At 43.5% G+C, this 18,196-nt stretch overlaps 1 protein-coding gene across 1 annotated transcript; it reads left to right on the top strand.

Moving 5' to 3' along the window:
* Positions 1–34: 34 nt before the first annotated feature.
* LOC135107312 (nuclear receptor subfamily 2 group E member 1-like) lies at positions 35–14,145 on the top strand. The gene is made up of 8 exons (XM_064017012.1): positions 35–523; positions 6,650–6,750; positions 7,080–7,215; positions 10,987–11,399; positions 11,752–11,886; positions 12,151–12,391; positions 13,099–13,225; positions 13,456–14,145. The coding sequence occupies exons 1-8, from the start codon at positions 448–450 to the stop codon at positions 13,595–13,597; spliced, it is 1,371 nt and encodes a 456-aa protein (XP_063873082.1). The 5' UTR covers positions 35–447; the 3' UTR covers positions 13,598–14,145.
* Positions 14,146–18,196: the final 4,051 nt, after the last annotated feature.

Here is an 18,196-nt window from a genome sequence, read left to right on the forward strand (position 1 = left end):
GCACTCAAAGTAAGGGGATCTTGCCTTGAAATAAATAAAGATCATGTCCGCGGCTGGCCAATGGCTGGAAGGCGGGAACTCTTGGCGCCTGGTGTTGGGGAGGGGCGTAGGGCGCACGGGGAAGGAGGGCAGTATGGGCCAGCCAATGGGAAGCTTTCTTTGTGGGCGGGGACATCACCTTACAGCCAATCAGTTTCTCAGAGGCTGCTCTCCTGCTCTCCCCCCCAACAGGCCCATCAGGGCCAGGCAATGGACCTGACACGGGCGTGAGGGCTGGCTGGGATGCCCACAAATGGTGGCGATGCTTAGTGCGCTGCAGTTCCCGGGACAGTGAATAGTGAACACACAGCGCTTAATGTTTGTCGCGAGAAAACAGAAGGCTTAGCACAGCTTCCTGCTTGCACAGTGATCTATGCGAGTGTCGAGGAGACCTGCTCACGTGGCCCCATGTTGATAGAGGCCATGACGGAGGTGGAGAAGATGGACCTGCGGCTCACTGCCCGCGGCCCGGCGTCTGCCAAGTGTGAGTCTTGTGTCCAGAAGTGTCCGCGGCACCTCGTCCCTCGTGTCACCAAGAGCCACACACGGGTTCAGGCTCGTCGGATACGGGGATTTGGAGGCGTGTTCCTTATGTGATGCTATTTCTTCATCACCATCATCATCAATTATAATAGTAACAATAATATTAATATGATAATAATAATAATAAAAATAATAATAGTAATAATAATAATAAAAATAATAATAATAATAATAAGATTCCTTTTTATAATATTATTATAATCGTCGTTACCACTACCCAGCAGTGTAAGGTCGTGAGGCGGGTGCAGTGTTCCGTGGCCCACACTCATTAATATTTTAATCATGACGTCCTTAAGATCAAGAACAGAGTACAAATTTTTCTAGTGTGTATTTCACGGGCTAAAAGTTACCTGCACACAACGCTCATTATCATAATTCTATAACTGTGACTCGAAAGCAGGACTCCAAATTGGAAAAATAGTTTCCGAAAATATTCCCTAAAATGTTACATACAGAAGAAAAAAAAAAAAAAATCGAGATAGAGCTTGGACAGTGTGTCATGTTGTGGACAAGAAGAGACGCATTAATATTTGACCTGAACCGAAGCTTGATGGTAAGAGGAACGAACAAATAAAAACAGCTACGGCTTCATTATCGTTACCCTTTGATGATGACAAAAGCCGGGAGGTGTGAACCAAACGTGACGGGGCAATTTCTGAGTTCGTGCCCCAGCATTTTCCTGCTTGTTTTGCAATATTCCAGTTCCCTGTGTGACTGACTGGCTGTGTGACTGAGCTGTCTGTCATCGTGCACATACAACTGAAGTTCTGAGGATGAGAGGAAGTAGTGCTAAGTCGTAATGTTCGTCTTCGTTTCCTTGCTTTCTGGGTCCTTAGAAAGTCAGCCAGTTATTCACATGGGGAATATTCACGGGAGCTGCTTCGTTCATGTTACCAAAAACACCTACCTTGTATTACGTACAGTACTAATTATCAGTCAACTTTGGAGGTAGACCATGCGTGACCGATTGTGACAGACAAGTATATCTGGACAGGAATCAAAACTCTCAGTGATGAGGTTGCGATCCAACAAACTGGCGCTCTTTACACACGTTCCACTGCACCGACGCAGAAAGTGACATGTTTCATCACATACTGCAACTGTTCTTAATAAATGAGCGTTTCTTATTTATCACGATTATAACAACTGAACTATTAGCTTTCAACTCGTATCCACATCCACGAGAATTACGTGGCGTAGCACAACACAAGCACGATTTCCCAAGACACAGAAAGCATCGGCACCACATATGCTCGTATATAGTTTGGGTTAAAAGCTGAATATGCATTTCAGTAAATTATCGTGAATATTACTACAACTGTATTATTATTATTATTATTATTATTATTATTATTATTATTATTATTATTATTATCACTATAATAATGATAATACTAATAATAACAACAATGATAATAATAATAATAATAATAATAATAATAATAATAACAATAATAATAATAATAATGATAATAATGATTATTAATATTATTGTTGTTGTTGTTGTTATTATTATTATTATTATTATTATTATTGTTATTATTAGTATTATTATCATAATTATAATTATTATCATTATTATTATTATTATTATTGCTATCATTATTTCTAAAGTTACTAAGCTTATACTCTATACTATCAAACTGCTGCTACTGTTAATATAATCACTCTTACTATTACTACTACTACTACTACTACTACTACTACTACTACTACTACTACTACTACTACTACTGTTACTACTACTACTACTACTACTACTACTACTACTACTACTACTACTACTACTATTACCACTACTACTACTACTAGTATATTATACTTTGCTAGATGTTCCATCATTATACATGATTTACGGCCGGTGTCCTGGTCCTCTTCCCATGGTTGGATATATAAGTATTTTTTCACTACGTATAAGCTTTCCTACAATCACTAATAACATTAGCTTCTGACTGGCTGCCGTGCTACATAACATTCACAACACCCCAATGATAGTTTTTCTAATATGACGATTATGGTCATTAATAAAAAGATCTCCATGTATAAGCAAAATGTCCGGTATATTTGTACACGTACACGAGAATGTTAAAATAAGATAGGAAGAAATTGGATCTCAAAACTAATAGAGTGGTAGGTGTATGGAACAGACGCAGTAATTAGATTGCCAGTTCCGAGTCATTAGGGAGTTTTGAAAGATTTGGCAAGATTTATAAAAATAGATTGAAAGTTCATAAGGTAGGGATGTTTTGTACATGGACTGCCACGTGTAGGCCTGATGGCTTCTTGCAGCTTCCCTTGTTTTCTTATGTAATGTATTTAATAGTTCCCCAAAGCGGTGGTTTCTGTTGCCACTTCATCTAAATTATTTTCTCTCTTGCTGTTCGATCAATTTCTTTCAATCAGTCATAGTCTCTCTACATGTCTTTAGTCCCGCCCAACATCAACGTTTTCCACACACACACACACACACACACACACACACACACACACACACACACACACACACTAACAAAGGCGACAGGCAGCAGCAGCAACAGCCGGTCTGCCTCCATTGCGGGATCAACGTGTCATTGTTTTTAAGAGCAGCGTCAACAATAAGGTATCTGATCCCTCTTATATCTGTTGAGCTCACCCCTCGTCGCCTCCCCTTATAGCGGGAGCGAGCGAGCGAGCGAGAGAGAGAGAGAGAGAGAGAGAGAGAGAGAGAGAGAGAGAGAGAGAGAGAGAGAGAGAGAGAGAGAGAGGGAGGGAGCCTTTGTGGAGCACTCAATATATACTAACATTCTCACTAAAAAAAAAAAAAAAACTAAGAAGAGAAAATGATACAACGAGTGAATCTCTCTCTCTCTCTCTCTCTCTCTCTCTCTCTCTCTCTCTCTCTCTCTCTCTCTCTCTCCAGCGCAGACATCTGGTGGTGGTGGTGTATCTCCCTCTATGCGCGGCGTGCAATGTGATGCCATGATGCGCTGTGCGGTGGATTACAAGGGTGGTGTGAGGCATGAGCTTTCCCATACTCAGCGCACCAATCTCCCCTGTCCCCTCACTTCCTTCCCTCCTTCATAACGCGGCGTGTCAGCGTTAATTAGTTTACAGTTGCCTTTCTCTTCCGGTTCGCGTGATTCTTAGCGGTAATTAATTTGATAGTTCACGTGCCGCTCATGGTCTGGGATAGGGGTTTGGATAGAGGGTGGAAAAGTTTACTGGAGAAAACCATTTGTAATATTTTTTCTCGTCTAGGCATAGGAGAAAATGTAATGGGGATAAGTTTGTCTTGTTCTATTCCTCCAGTTGTCTCTAGGATCTATTATGAAAGAGGGATGAGAATAAACAAACATACGACACAGTGACACATAGATACACACACACACACACACACACACACACACACACACACACACACACACCATACACACACGGGAGCATTCAAGTCAATCTGCAGCACATCCGCCTCCACACCTGCGCCACGTGAGAGGTGCGGAAGTGTAAAATTGTTTAATTATTATGCTATTAGACTATCTTTGATCTGATACCCCCCCTCCCACACACACACTCACTCTCTCTCTCTCTCTCTCTCTCTCTCTCTCTCTCTCTCTCTCTCTCTCTCTCTCTCTCTCTCTCTCTCTCTCATGTTAAAATACAGTAACTATAAGATAAATACATGAAATTTATAGTAAAATGTTAATTCGCTGCATGAGTATTTTTCTTTAATATTAGTAATGAAGTTATCAATTGTTAGCAATGTTGAGCTTGAACGTAACTTCTTGTACTGTCTGAATTAATGCTTATGAACATTACACACACACACACACACACACACACACACACGTCATAAGCGAAAATAAAGTTTACGATTAAGTAAATGATGATGAAGAAAGGGCTAGGAGTACTCATATTGAGAGAGAGAGAGAGAGAGAGAGAGAGAGAGAGAGAGAGAGAGAGAGAGAGAGAGAGAGAGAGAGAGAGAGAGAGAGAGAGAGAGAGAGTACTAGATGAGGAGGCCTATAACTGCCCATACTCTTTACCTCCTTCCCTCCCCATCCTCCCTTCCCATCCCCCTTCCTTCCATTACCTTCATCATTCTCTCAGCACTAAGTCACGTGACCGGAAGCGGCCAAAATGAGGCGGTGAGGCTGCGTAACGAGTCGATGAGGCTGAGGGAGGGATACCCACCGCGTCGCCTCACACACACACACACACACACACACACACACACACACACACACACACCAAACGTTGCTAATATTAAGGCGGGATTGTGGTAATAAACTTTGCCTTCTAATTTCGAGACAGTGACTACTCATTTCTAGACAATAATATTACTTTTTTCCTCTCGTCGTGATCTACTCAATGAGGGGATTAGCAGACCTTTAAGAGTAACTTTCCAGCAGCTTGTGAATGAAAGGGAAAAACGTGACTGGATAAATTATATATATATACTCTGCCTCACGAAGTTTGTTGCCATGCTAGTTTTAACTCTATAACGATCATTAAATGCTTCCTGTCGTTCGTTTTTATCATATGTAAAGATAAACGATGCTCACATTGCCGTCTTATTGATGATGATGATGATGATAATGATGTTGCCAACGGTGATTAGATACAATGGAGATTTGAAAATTAAAAGGAAGTCTTCGTTTATTCGATCACTAGTGAGTGATGATAAATAATATCCAGGATGTAACAGATTTATCCTGAGTTCCACTAAGAGTCACTAAAACAGTTTGTCATTGGTTGCATATCTATCTATCTATCTATCTATATCTATATATATATATATATATATATATATATATATATATATATATATATATATATATATATATATATATATATATATATATATATATATATATATATATATATATATATATATATATATATATATATATATATATATATATATATGTATGACTGTTACACAAGAACACACAATTAGCTTTGCCTTCATTGCACGGTTTGTCTAGTAGTTGTACGAATATGTCATGATTCATCATTATAAGTCAAGAGTTTCTCAAGCCACGAGTCGTGAGACTAATTAACGTGATTCGCTTGCAACGTGGATTTTATTACATTTCATTTACTTGTGTGTGTGTGTGTGTGTGTGTGTGTGTATGTATGTGTGTGTGTGTGTGTGTGTGTGTGTGTGTGTGTGTGTGTGTGTGTAATACAGCTTTCTGCATCATAGTCGGACAGCTATTCGGTGGTTTATGACAAAGTTCAAATCTCAAGAACAATTGGAACTCATTGGAACATATGTATAAAATGCTCTATCAGTACAACAGTATGTCAGACAAAGCACAAAATAGTTGGACAAATGACAAATGGCAAAAAAGCGCCAATACAACAAATGCTACAACAACAAATACCATTACTGTAATTTGACAATGATAGTGAAACTTCGAACTCACGCTGCCTCTCCCTCACTTTCTACATTTTTCTCCCGCATAGCAAGTCTATGTTCTAAGGTTCGTATCCACTTGTGTGTAGAGCTTTCCTCGCTAAACAAAATCGTCTTCATCGCGACGCCAGCATGTCGGAGAAGGATTTGTCAAATAATTTTGTGGGAGTGGAAAATAATGTCTGTTAAGCTGTTTTGCACGAATGACAAACAATATTGCTACGGTGGTGCAGAGAAAGACTCTATGATATTAACAGTGAACATTGTTTTTCTATTCCTCACCCATGTCGATGTATAATGCAAAAGGCTGTAATTACCGACTGTTTTACAAGCACGCACTCACACACACACACACTCCTGTGTTTCATCAGCTTAACACACAGTCGATAAAATGAGTCTCCTCTTTCGAATCATCGCAACTTTGGGTAAAAAAAAAAAAAAAAAAAAATCACGGGGGAGACAGGCAGGCATATCACGTGTGTGCAGAAAGAACATTTAAAACCAACATACTGCATGCATATTTCTTCAATAGATCAGATGTCAACACTGAATAGTACTGTACTTTCGGCGATGCTTGAAACCCTTTGTTCTTGTTCACTGTATAACACTCTTACGACCTCTGTCCTGCCATGATGCATCCTCACCCTTCCCTCCACTCTCCCTCCCCAGGCCGTATCCTGTATGACATCCCGTGCAAGGTGTGTCAGGACCACTCCTCGGGGAAGCATTACGGCATCTTCGCCTGTGATGGCTGCGCAGGTTTCTTCAAGGTGAGTTTAAGTCCCACTTTGCCATATTCCCTCCTTTTGTTTTCAATGTTTCAAGTGCGTCAAAGAAAACGTATTGCCCTAATTTTCGTCTCTTCATAAATTCTAAAGTAATTAATAAAATTGCAAATAACCTAATTTCCTAGCTATGTAATTCTTATGAAACGAACAAGAACAACATTTACGGTCTTAAATTTACGTACGAGTATCTATTTCCCTTTACGTTCATACTCTTCAGTGTTCTCAGTATTCTGGTGGCGATTTGCGTCTCCAGCTGTGCACTCTCTGTCTCTTGGTATTACTTACGAGTCGTGTTTTCCCTGACCCGCCAGAGGTCCATCAGGAGACAGCGGCAGTACGTGTGCAAGAACAAGGCGGAGGGCGGCTGTGTGGTGGACAAGACGCACCGCAACCAGTGTCGCTCGTGTCGCCTCTCCAAGTGTATGCAGGCCGGCATGAACAAGGACGGTGAGTGAGGGGACGAGCGAGGGTGAGGGAAGTCTGAGATAATGCTGAGGATTAGAGGGTGAAGTGTGAAAGAATGGGAGATTGCAGTGAGTGGTATGACAGGCGGAAGGGTTATAAGCAGGGAATGGAGATGAGATGGTTAGTTAGTGTGGCGATGAGGGGCGTTATGGTGATGTGAATCAAGTGATCTGACGGACATAAAGACGAATTACGAACCTGGTGGCTGTTGACTTACGTGACAAAGGAACACACACACACACACACACACACACACACACACGAATATATTTTCTCTATTTTAGTGTACAGAGAAGAAAGCAAAATCGCAAAAGCCTGAAAGAATTTAAATTAAAAAGGTCCAATTACGACACCAGCGTTAAATCAATCAGTACCAATGTGCCTTCCCTTATTATGGAGGAAAGTACTAGAGAGGTTGATGGTTGTACGCGAGAGGGCAAGCGTGGAATGTGTGTTTTAGAATAATGGTGAGAGATGAACTGGGAGGAGAGAGAGTGAGAGAGAGAAAGAGAGAGGCTGGGGACCACTCGGCGAGGAAGGAGTGTTAGTTCAGCCACCTTCTGCACGTGTCTGTCTCCTCGTCTCTGCCTTTTGCCGCCGCTTTCCCACCACGAGCCTCACCAGCCAGCCAGCCAGCCAGCCAGCCAGCCAACCCTTGCCCGGCTCGCCTGGATCTGACTAAGTCCTCGCCTGTTTTTCTTTGCCACTCACTGCTCTGTTCACGGTTTTTTTTTTCTCCCTTCTCTCCTCTCTTCAAATTCCCTCCCTCGTTAGTTCTTGGTCCTACTGATTATCTCGATGCTCGTTTCGCTTCAACCTCAGGCAGTGTTTGAACATTTGCTTTCTCTTGTATTTAATCAAAGTTTGTGTAATATCTGAGGGCTTATACGTATGTACTTTTTGTTTTTTTGGTGACTCTTAATTTCATCCTATTAAGCGAGCAGTGATTTTTCTCTCTCTCTCTCTCTCTCTCTCTCTCTCTCTCTCTCTCTTACCCTAACGCAATTGCTTATCAGGTGCAACGATCGCAGCTTTTTTGTGAGAATCTGCTCACATAATGTACATTAGTGTAGTTATCTTCCTCTTTATTCTATATCTTTCTTCTCTTCCTCCTCCTCCTCCATCTGTTTTTCTTCTGGTGCACACTGACGACTAACAAACCAACATAACTATTATTAATCGTACATACCTGTATATTACTGTATCCTTCGCTGCAGGATCCTTCAGTCACTCATTCAGTCTGAGAAAGAAAAAGAGATGCGTGACAGTGTTAAGACGATGCTGGGAAGTGTTGATAGAAAATTACTTGTATGATTCTTATGAAAAGGTACTTGAAATGTATTTGTTTGGCTCTTAGATAGCTATCAGTTATACTTTTTGCGGCACAGATTCTCTCTCTCTCTCTCTCTCTCTCTCTCTCTCTCTCTCTCTCTCTCTCTCTCTCTGGCCTCATCCTTAACCCCCCATTGGCCTGCCCTGCACAGCGACCGTTGAAGAGAGCAGCCTCCCTCATCCCCCCCACCGCCGCCACCCCGCAATTACCCCGGCTCTCTGCGGGGGGCGGCGAGGAGCTTCGGGCTACCCTCACCCACGGGAGCTTCAGGGAAGCACCGGCGGCCGTGTAATTGTATCCCATTGAAAATTCGTGTAGTTTCATGCATACGAAAACTTTACTCTCTTTGATTCTCACGTCGCCGGGTCGGTGTGGCGGCGGCGAGGCTGGAGCTCGTTGGCTGCCCCGCCCCCGTGACAGCTCCATAAAAGGCCGTAAGTGGCAGCGGGTCCTGGATCCGGGTCATATTACGAGATGCCACCACTATCAGCCCAGAGTAACTGGAGAGGCAAGAAAATAGGAGGGAAAGAAGAAAGAGAGGGAAAAGCAGAATACACGCCGTCCACACCCACTTGAGGGAGCCTGGACAGTAACGCCAGCCTGCCCGGTGTTGTGAGGGAACAGCTCCAGTGCGCTCTTCTCCTCCCATATGTGGCTGGCCGAGGCTCAGCCAAGTCTTGTCCCTATTGAAAGCCGCCTGTAAGTACGCGGCACAAAGACGAGTAACGCACCGTAACCTTGCCCGGCGGGATCTGACGTGGCCTTGTCGCCGCTCCTCGTGTCGCGTCCAACGCACCGTCAAGTCGCTGAATACTTTTGATCAACCGTCTGGGAGGACCGTCACGACTCCCCTTCCCCTTTTATCATTTCAGTGCATTCCTCTCTCCCCGTGAGCTGCAGCATTATCAAACCTGGATGTTCAGAGTCCTGTGTGTTGCCTATATGATGAGTATCATGCCCGGAGAGTCTGGGTACAAGCCAAGCCAGTCCAGTCGCCGCCGCTGTCACCGCCACGCCCTCAGCATCTCCTGCCTTCGTCACGTTCACACGCCCTCCACACGACCCACAGGTTCCCAGAGTGGCGAGAAGAATAGAGAGATTTCAAGATTATTTTCAAAAGCTCTGCTGCTGGCTTTTTGGACAGTGGGGAGAGAGAGAGAGAGAGAGAGAGAGAGAGAGAGAGAGAGAGAGAGAGAGAGAGAGAGAGAGAGAGAGAGAGAGAGACGAGGAGGGAAGAGAGAAGGGTGGGGTCACTGCTCACCCGTCACAACAGGCCCCATCCCCCTTTCTCTCTCTCTCTCTCTCTCTCTCTCTCTCTCTCTCTCTCTCTCTCTCTCTCTCTCCTCACGCACCGATCTAGCTTTCTTACTGTACTGCAAAACTGAAGTTTTACATTGGCAAAAGGGATATAAACAAGGGGAGTGAGGATGAACTTGGAGGAGAAGAAAGGCACGAGTGGACGCTTGTCGCGGAAAAGCCACACACAGAGTATGATGATAGCTGCGCTCACCGACTGTATCTCCTCCAAGACGAGGAGGCGCGACAAGGAACACCAGGTGCGAGGGACACTCAAGAAGGTGGCATTGTGGAAAGGTTCCGGAAACATTCTTGCGTTGAACCTCGGCACACGAGGAAGGAGGCTGAGGAGGAGGAAATGGAGGTTGGGCAGGGAAAAGCTGGGCACGAATGCCAACCCACTTGCATGAAGACAAAGGTGAAAGCAGCGAAAACGGCAAAATACGAGGAAGGCGGAGGATAAACAGACTGAGCAGTATAGTGTCAAGGTACTCAGCAGAAAATGATGAGATGGTAGGGTAAAATGCAGCAGGGAGCTCTGAAAGCGCATAAGCAGCTGCGCACTGAGCAGCTCTATCAGATTCAGCAGCACAAGTGTGAGCTGGAACAGCGCGCTACGTAATAGAGAAGAAATATCGCAATAATAAAAAAAATAAATAAAGAAAAAAAGCATCGCGAGGCAGGGCCAGGTTGTTAGCACCAAGTCATTGGCAAGCTTTAAAAGAAGACTGTACAAATTTATGAATGAGGATGACAAGAAAAAATAGGTAGGCATGTTTTATTCAGGGGCTGCCATGTGGAGGCCTAACGGCTTCATATATTCCCATGTTCTTATGGTTGGTTCGCTCTCGTCATGAAACGTTTGATACTTTGATTCTGAGCATGATATGGATCTTGGCATCAAAAACAGTTATAAAATACTTGATTCCGAAGATTATTTGCAATCATACAACAATTTTTCTTCCAAAAAATACTAACCCTTTCATACAAATACACAAGTAATTTGCAACATAAATTATGTTATTTAACGACACATCTTTTTTTTTACTTCACATAAACGTGCAATGTCTTTCCCTTCAAGTACTGCATTACTGACTTTTTTTTTGTTTCGCTTATATCCACAGCCGTCCAGCATGAGCGGGGGCCTCGCAACTCCACGCTCCGCCGCCAGATGGCCCTCTACTTCAAAGACCCGAGCCCAGAGGCGCCCACCCGACCCCCGCCTCGCCCCCGCAGCCCCAACACTCCCCCCCATCCTGTCACCACCACTCGCTCTCCCCCCACCAGCGTCCCCCATCTTCCTTCTCTCCCCACTCTCGCCGTCAGTACATCCCTAAGTCTTCCTTTTCCCCCTCCGCACCTCCCTCACCCAGCAGGGCCTCTACCGTCAACTTTAGACCTGAAGATGCCCCTCCCGCCGCGCCCCCACCCCAGCACCGCCGTGACCGACCTGCCGCCGCGCCCGCCACCCGAAGTGCTAGACCGCATGCACCTCCTAACCTCCAGGGCCACCACACTGCTGGCGCCCACTCCCAAGGTGAGTGTTGTGTGTGTGCGTGTGTGTGTGTGTGTCCGTCTGGGCATGAAACCTTATCAGTGATTTCACTACGAGTATATGCATTATTACTATAATATCTTGAGCTCATATAACTGTCATGTCACCCTTTCATTTCAACTCTACACAGATAACAATCCAGTCTTCAATCTCAAATTTTCTGAAACACTTTTTTTTTCCCTCTGATTTATTAAGTATCTATTATTCATCATACTAATTTGGCTACAAATCTACCTTCTTTAATAATTTAACCTTCATCTGATAAGTGAGATCGCTTTATTTATTTCCTCTCAATCACCCCTTCCTTCCCTGTCAACCTGTCTCGTGTCCCCAGTACCCACACGAGCTGGCCTTGCCGATCGTCACGTCGCCCGACAGCGTGTGTGAGACCGCCGCCCGCCTGCTCTTCATGAACGTCCGCTGGGCTAAGCACCTGCCTGCCTACACTGCCCTGCCCTTCAGAGACCAGGTGAATGCCTCCAGTGAAAAGTCCGTGGTGAAGAAACAAGTGGTCGCGAAAGAGAAAAGTTCACTCGCTCAATGTTTAAAATTTCATAAGATTTTTTTAAATATTTCCTGTCTTCACTGCATCCAAGGAAGTCATATTTACTAGTTTTCGCTCCGAGCACATTAAGATTAAGAATTGCAGCTACTCCAGTATTATCTGCGTAAGCTGCATCCATTATCGAACCAAGGACACGAGAAATAACAAATCCCTCACTCTCGTCAACAGCTGTGCCTACTGGAGGAGGGCTGGAGGGAGCTATTCGTCCTTTCGGCTGCCCAGTTCCTCCTGCCGGTGGAGGCTGGGCCCCTGCTGTCTTTTTCAGGCCTAGGCGGAGAGCCCTCAGAGCGCCTCCTTCCCATCCTGCAGGATATCAAGCTATTTCAGGACATCCTCGCCAAATTCAAGGCGATGAGCGTCGATCCCACGGAGTATGCGTGTCTCAAGGCCATCGTGCTCTTCAAGACAGGTGTGTACTGAAGGGCTCAGCAAGCAAGGCTGACGGTGGTGGTGGTGGTGGTGGTGGTGGTGGTAGAGATGGTGGTAATGGTGGTGGTGGTGGTGGTGGTGGTGGTGGTGGTGGTGGTAGTAGTAGTAGTAGTAGTAGTAGTAGTAGTAGTAGTAGTAGTAGTAGTAGTAGTAGTAGTAGTAGTAGTAGTAGTAGTAGTAGTAGTAGTAGCAGCAGCAGCAGCAGCAGCAGCACTAATAATAATGATAATAATAATAATAATAATAATAATAATGCTGCACCACCACCACCACCAATACTACTACTACTACTACTACTACTACAACTACTACTCTACTGCTACCACTACTACTACTACTACAACAGCAACAACTACTACTACTACTACTACTACTACTACTACTACTACTTCTGCTATTACTACTATACGACTACCATCACTACTACTACTACTACTACTACTACTACTACTACTACTACTACTACTACTACTACTAATAATAATAATAATAATAACAATAATAATAATAATGCTAACAACAACGACAGCAGCAAAACGCCAACAACAGCAACAACAACAACAACAACAACAACAATAGTAGTAGGAACAACAAACTAGAAAAAAATGTTACGCCAAGATGACTGGCATGAAAAGTAAACACAAAATGATTAGGCACTAACATGCTTCTATTCCCTCTGCCTGGCAGTGTGGGAGGGCGGGGACGGCGAGACGCGCGGTCTGAGGGACTTGCCGGCCGTGGCAGCGCTGCAGGACCAGGCACAGCTCACCCTCAACAAGTACATCACCACCGCCTACCCGACGCAGCCCTTCAGGTGGGTCACCACCACCGCTAAAATAAATTATTACTTCATACGAGTTTTTTTTTCTGTGTAAATATTAAAACAACAATAGCAACAATAAAAATAATAACAACTACTATTAGTGCATCTATTTAAAACTCACACTAACCGCATGCGCCTACAAGACAACGTTGTTACTCAAAGACGCCTAGGTGGATGCCTCTCCTATAGCCATACTAACAGCTTAGAGTTCTCTCCCACAGGTTCGGAAAGCTCCTGCTCCTGCTACCGTCGCTGCGAGCTGTGGGCGCCCGCACCATCGAGGAGCTCTTCTTCAGGCGCACCATCGGCTCCATCCCCATTGAGCGTATCATCTGCGACATGTACAAGGCAGCAGACTTCTGATACACGCTCACCACCGCCCTAGCTCACCCTGCCGTGCTGCGATGCAGTCTTTCACGTCCAACTCGAAAAAAAAGTCCCTGTGACCTTACTTTCTCATAGCTTTCCCTATAATATCACTACTTTTGTAAATGCATTCTTCATTATACGGATTCGTGTAAATACCTTTAGATGTATTTTTTTTTATTGTTCGTTGTTGTGTGTTACACATTGCTATCGCTGCGGTGCCTTCAAGAAGTGGCCGCGGCGCCAGACTCACTCCAAAGAGACTCACGACTCGCGCAGCCCAGGCCTGACTTACGTATAGACGCGGCGCACGGCGGATTGGTCATGTCGTGTGTTGTGTAAGCTCCAATCAAGGTTACACACACACACACACACACACACACACACACCTGCCCCCTGTGCCCGAGGGGCCACACATTACGACCGCTGACGACAGAGTCTGTCAGTAAAAAAATAAATAAGAAACTTATGTAAATATTGTTGAAAAATATTTGTGTTTGAGTATGGTTAAGAGTATGGATGACAAATATATATTTACTGTAATATGACTGCTATAATTGGAATGATTTCAGTGAAAATAATAATAAAGTAATTTATATTTATAACATGTTAATTTTTATTTTGCCTTGTTTGAAAAATAAAATTCTTTGGAAATGTATCATAAAGTACCAAACGTGGCGAGAAACCCCGGTAACTTGTAAATGTCTGGTCAATATTTGTATGAATGAAAGAAGGAAAATGATAATTTCCGGTAACAGCAGACATAATCAGAGGGATTTCCTACACGATTGGCCAATATCTGGAGGTGCAAATAATAAAAAAAAAAGAATAATTAACCCTTTTACAGCTATGGTCATCCTTTGTTAACCTTCCTGTAACTGTAAATACTGTTTCGATGGAGACACAGAAGAGAAGAGAAAAAAGAGAAAACAGAAGGTTATTACATCCATTTACACTGCAGAAATATTTACGAGAGTCTACCACAAGAATAGTGTCAAAAAAGTTATAGGCAATGAAGTAGAAGTTCGTGCGGCAGTGAAAGGATTAAAAGAAAAAGAATAAATTTTCAGTAGCCTAAGATTAAGTGTAGATCTTACGGTGCTTATTTATTCCTCTACATAAAATCAAGTAGCGTCGAAAACTGGAAACTAGAAGGCAACTGCTGAACACCTTCCCTTCATTGAACTCTATAACATGTACAGGCGGCGCCACGTGTGCTGCACCGAGGGACTGTCTCGATAGGTAGGAGGCAAGACATTTGGAAATCACATCTGGGGTATTGAGCTGCTGTCTGTTAAATGTCGCAAGTTGTAAAAATGACGCAAACAATTCTCTCTCTCTCTCTCTTTTTTTTTTTTTTTCTGGACATATTTCAGGTCAGAATTTTACATTAACATAGATACACCGCCATTACAACTTGAATTCCCTTGTATCTCAGAACGCTCTTGCACAATAACCACCAAACTCGAACTATACATCGATCCCTCAAGTGTTTCAAAGAAGATTGTGTTTACTTTCAGTATCGTTATTGTATCAAGAATGAATAAAGGATAGTATTTTTACCCGTGAACAATGTACATTTCTTGACTACTAATTTTTATCGACTTAGCACGCTCGGAGCCTCACTATTTTCATCGATATTGTCTCAATGAACATGACTTTCTAATGTAATCGCATCTCTAAACATTAGGTTCGCATACGTACACTCTACACACAATTACATTTCTTCTTCTGGTTCTTCTTCTTGCTTCTTCTTCTTTTCTTCTTATTAGTGGTAGTGATAGTATCATCATTGTTGTTGTTATTATTATTATTATTATTATTATTATTATTATTATTATTATTATTATTATTATTATTATTATTATTATTATTACGATTATTATTATCATTATCATCATCATTTATTGTAATAAGTTCCTTTACGCGCTATCATTTGCAATGTTTAGTATTACCAAAATAATTGCCATAAAATTAACTTCATTTATCAAATGCAGCTTGTAGTGTGTGTGTGTGTGTGTGTGTGTGTGTGTGTGTGTGTGTGTGTGTGTGTGTGTGTGTGTGTGTGTGTGTGTGTGTTCTTATCTCATGGGGTGGATACAGTTCTATCAAACAAATGAGGACGAGGAGAACGAGGGTGTGGAGGAGGAGTGGAGAGGCCGGAGTGTCCCATTTAAGAGACTCCCGCCCCCTCGCTGCCCTCCCTCGCTCCACAAAAGCCTCAGAGGACCATGTTTATTCAGCCGACCCTTTTGTTTCGTCAGGAGGACCCGACAAGCGGACTGGACATCACTAGAAAAAAAAGGAGAGATTAAAAAGAGAGTGAGAGAGCGAGTGAAAGAGCGAGAGAGAGAAAGAGGAGTCTGTAAGTCCCCTTCAGAGTGAGGAGAGTCGCTGAGAGGAGTATTATGCTCTAAAACTGTCATTATTTCCTGGATGAATGGCTTTCCTTCAGTCATGGTCAACAAAGGCATCCTTCCAGTCCAACTCCTTTTAATAATAATTTCTGTTGTGTTTACAGCAGGACGCGCCCGCTAGTCGAGCCGCCGCCCTGCGCTGTAGCCTGCCCCTGCCCTGCCCCCGCCCTGCCCTCGGCGCCGCCCATCTCTGTCTGCCGGTGACCGCGAGGGGCGCACTGCTGCCTCACTATAATGGCAATGTTATTATATGTCGGATCCATGTTTTTGCATCATCTGCCGCTGGTGGCGTGGTGGCGGCCGCCCCTCCCCCAAGGCTTAGTCAAGGGAGGGACGGAACGGCTAATTTAACGCAACGCGTAGCCAGCCGGTAATGCCATGTTTTCTTAGAGGATTGCCGGGAGCTCATTGGTCCACCTACCTTCCGCTGAAGTGAACCCACCGCTGTGTGGCAACAACTTACTTCTTTACATTCCATGACGCAGAGAAGCCCGATGAAAAGTGGCCGAGTGGCAGATATCGGTGTGTGACAAATATCAACACCACACCGGAGACCTCCTGCGCAAGGCAGCACATGGTGATGACACTACCACGACGCCAGACACTGCAGGAACGACGCATTTTTTTTTTTCAAATATCCAATAGCTGTATCAATTCTTCCCTCTATCCGGCTCAATTGCAGTCACCGCTAAGGAATCACATTACACATACTACATTGATCATATCGTTACACTGACAGATGGCTACTCGTATCATGTTACTATACCAGTGCTAAGTCTTGGTCAGAAGTAGAATAATCTTTATCCTGTATCCGCAAAACCAGGTGGATGCATTAGCATGGCTACCTGGCCACCTGCATATAAGGTGCACACACACACACACACACACACACACACTAGGATTGTGGTGTAATGATTACAATTACACATATAGTGAGCTACTGAAATGAGCCTCACTAGTACAAATCGTTACTCACTGAAAACTGCATATACTTTTGGTTCTTTTTTCTTTCACTGTGCATAAATAATTCCTGTTGACTTTAAATTCTCTCCTACAATGCAGGTAGGCCTAGGGAGGGTGCTTAAACCTTTCAGGCCTCCCATACCAGACCGCGGCCAGTGACGGCGAGCCAGAGTAGTGTTGATTCAGTTTAATCTGTTTGGGAATATCTGAGTAAGTACACACTGGCGGTGATCACAGATTAAGATTAAAGTTACAAAGATGGGCGATAATAGCGTGGCAGTGCAGCAGATTTGTGGGCTGAGTGGAGGATTGTGCATCCCCCATGATGTGTGCCTCTGATTTTTGTTGTAGCCCAGAGTCTGCTCGAGATAACTTCATTTCTATATTACTCTTGTTTGAGCATGTGTCGTAAGAACTCCAGGCGCTATGAAGTGATTATGTCAGAATACTGTTGTGAAGCGTTAGGATCCAATCATGGGCTTGGAAGTTTGCATGTAAACATCCTTACTACTCAGGAAGTACTGTTGTGTGTATGATCATTTTATGGAAGCTCTCTCCATTTTTTTTAGGATAATATTTTAAATCTACTTCCATCACAACATGCGAGTTAGTAAACAGCACTTCCATAAACAGCAATTATAACTAAATAATTAGAATCTAGAAAACAGACACAACTCGTGCAGATTACCGCAATAAGTTAGGCTTCTGACCAGAGGTGCTTTGACGGTTCAGTACCAGCTATAGAGAAGGAGCTTCTGCTTGTCTGTCAAGCACTGAGCTTTTCTAATACTGTTTACCATTTTGCACACTTGGCAGAGTTGCATCACGTGGTTCGGACAGGCGTGGCAGCAGTGCCTTCATACACCGTGATTAGCTTGGACTAGGCAACATTAGGTGATGCTATCAGGTTTTATTGTTCATTAATCCAATGATGACGTGCCACAGAGGAACATTCGAACTGCAGTCTGGTGTGTGTCCTAATTTTCATGATGACCAAACTAATTCGTAAACGCTATAAATACAGTCCAAAATCAATATAATTGTAATACTAGCTGTTTAATGCATGATGTAGCGTTAAAGTCTTATATTCTACCGTCTATCCGTGTTGTGGTGCTGTGATATGCTATATATAAAGTATAGGGCAGCAATGGTGCCAAACTTACGAGTACGCAAGAAAGAGGCGTGAATATGAAATGACACTCTGCGAAAGAAGAAG

The sequence above is a fragment of the Scylla paramamosain genome, chromosome 15, assembly GCF_035594125.1.
Source record: "Scylla paramamosain isolate STU-SP2022 chromosome 15, ASM3559412v1, whole genome shotgun sequence".
NCBI lineage: Eukaryota > Metazoa > Arthropoda > Malacostraca > Decapoda > Portunidae > Scylla > Scylla paramamosain.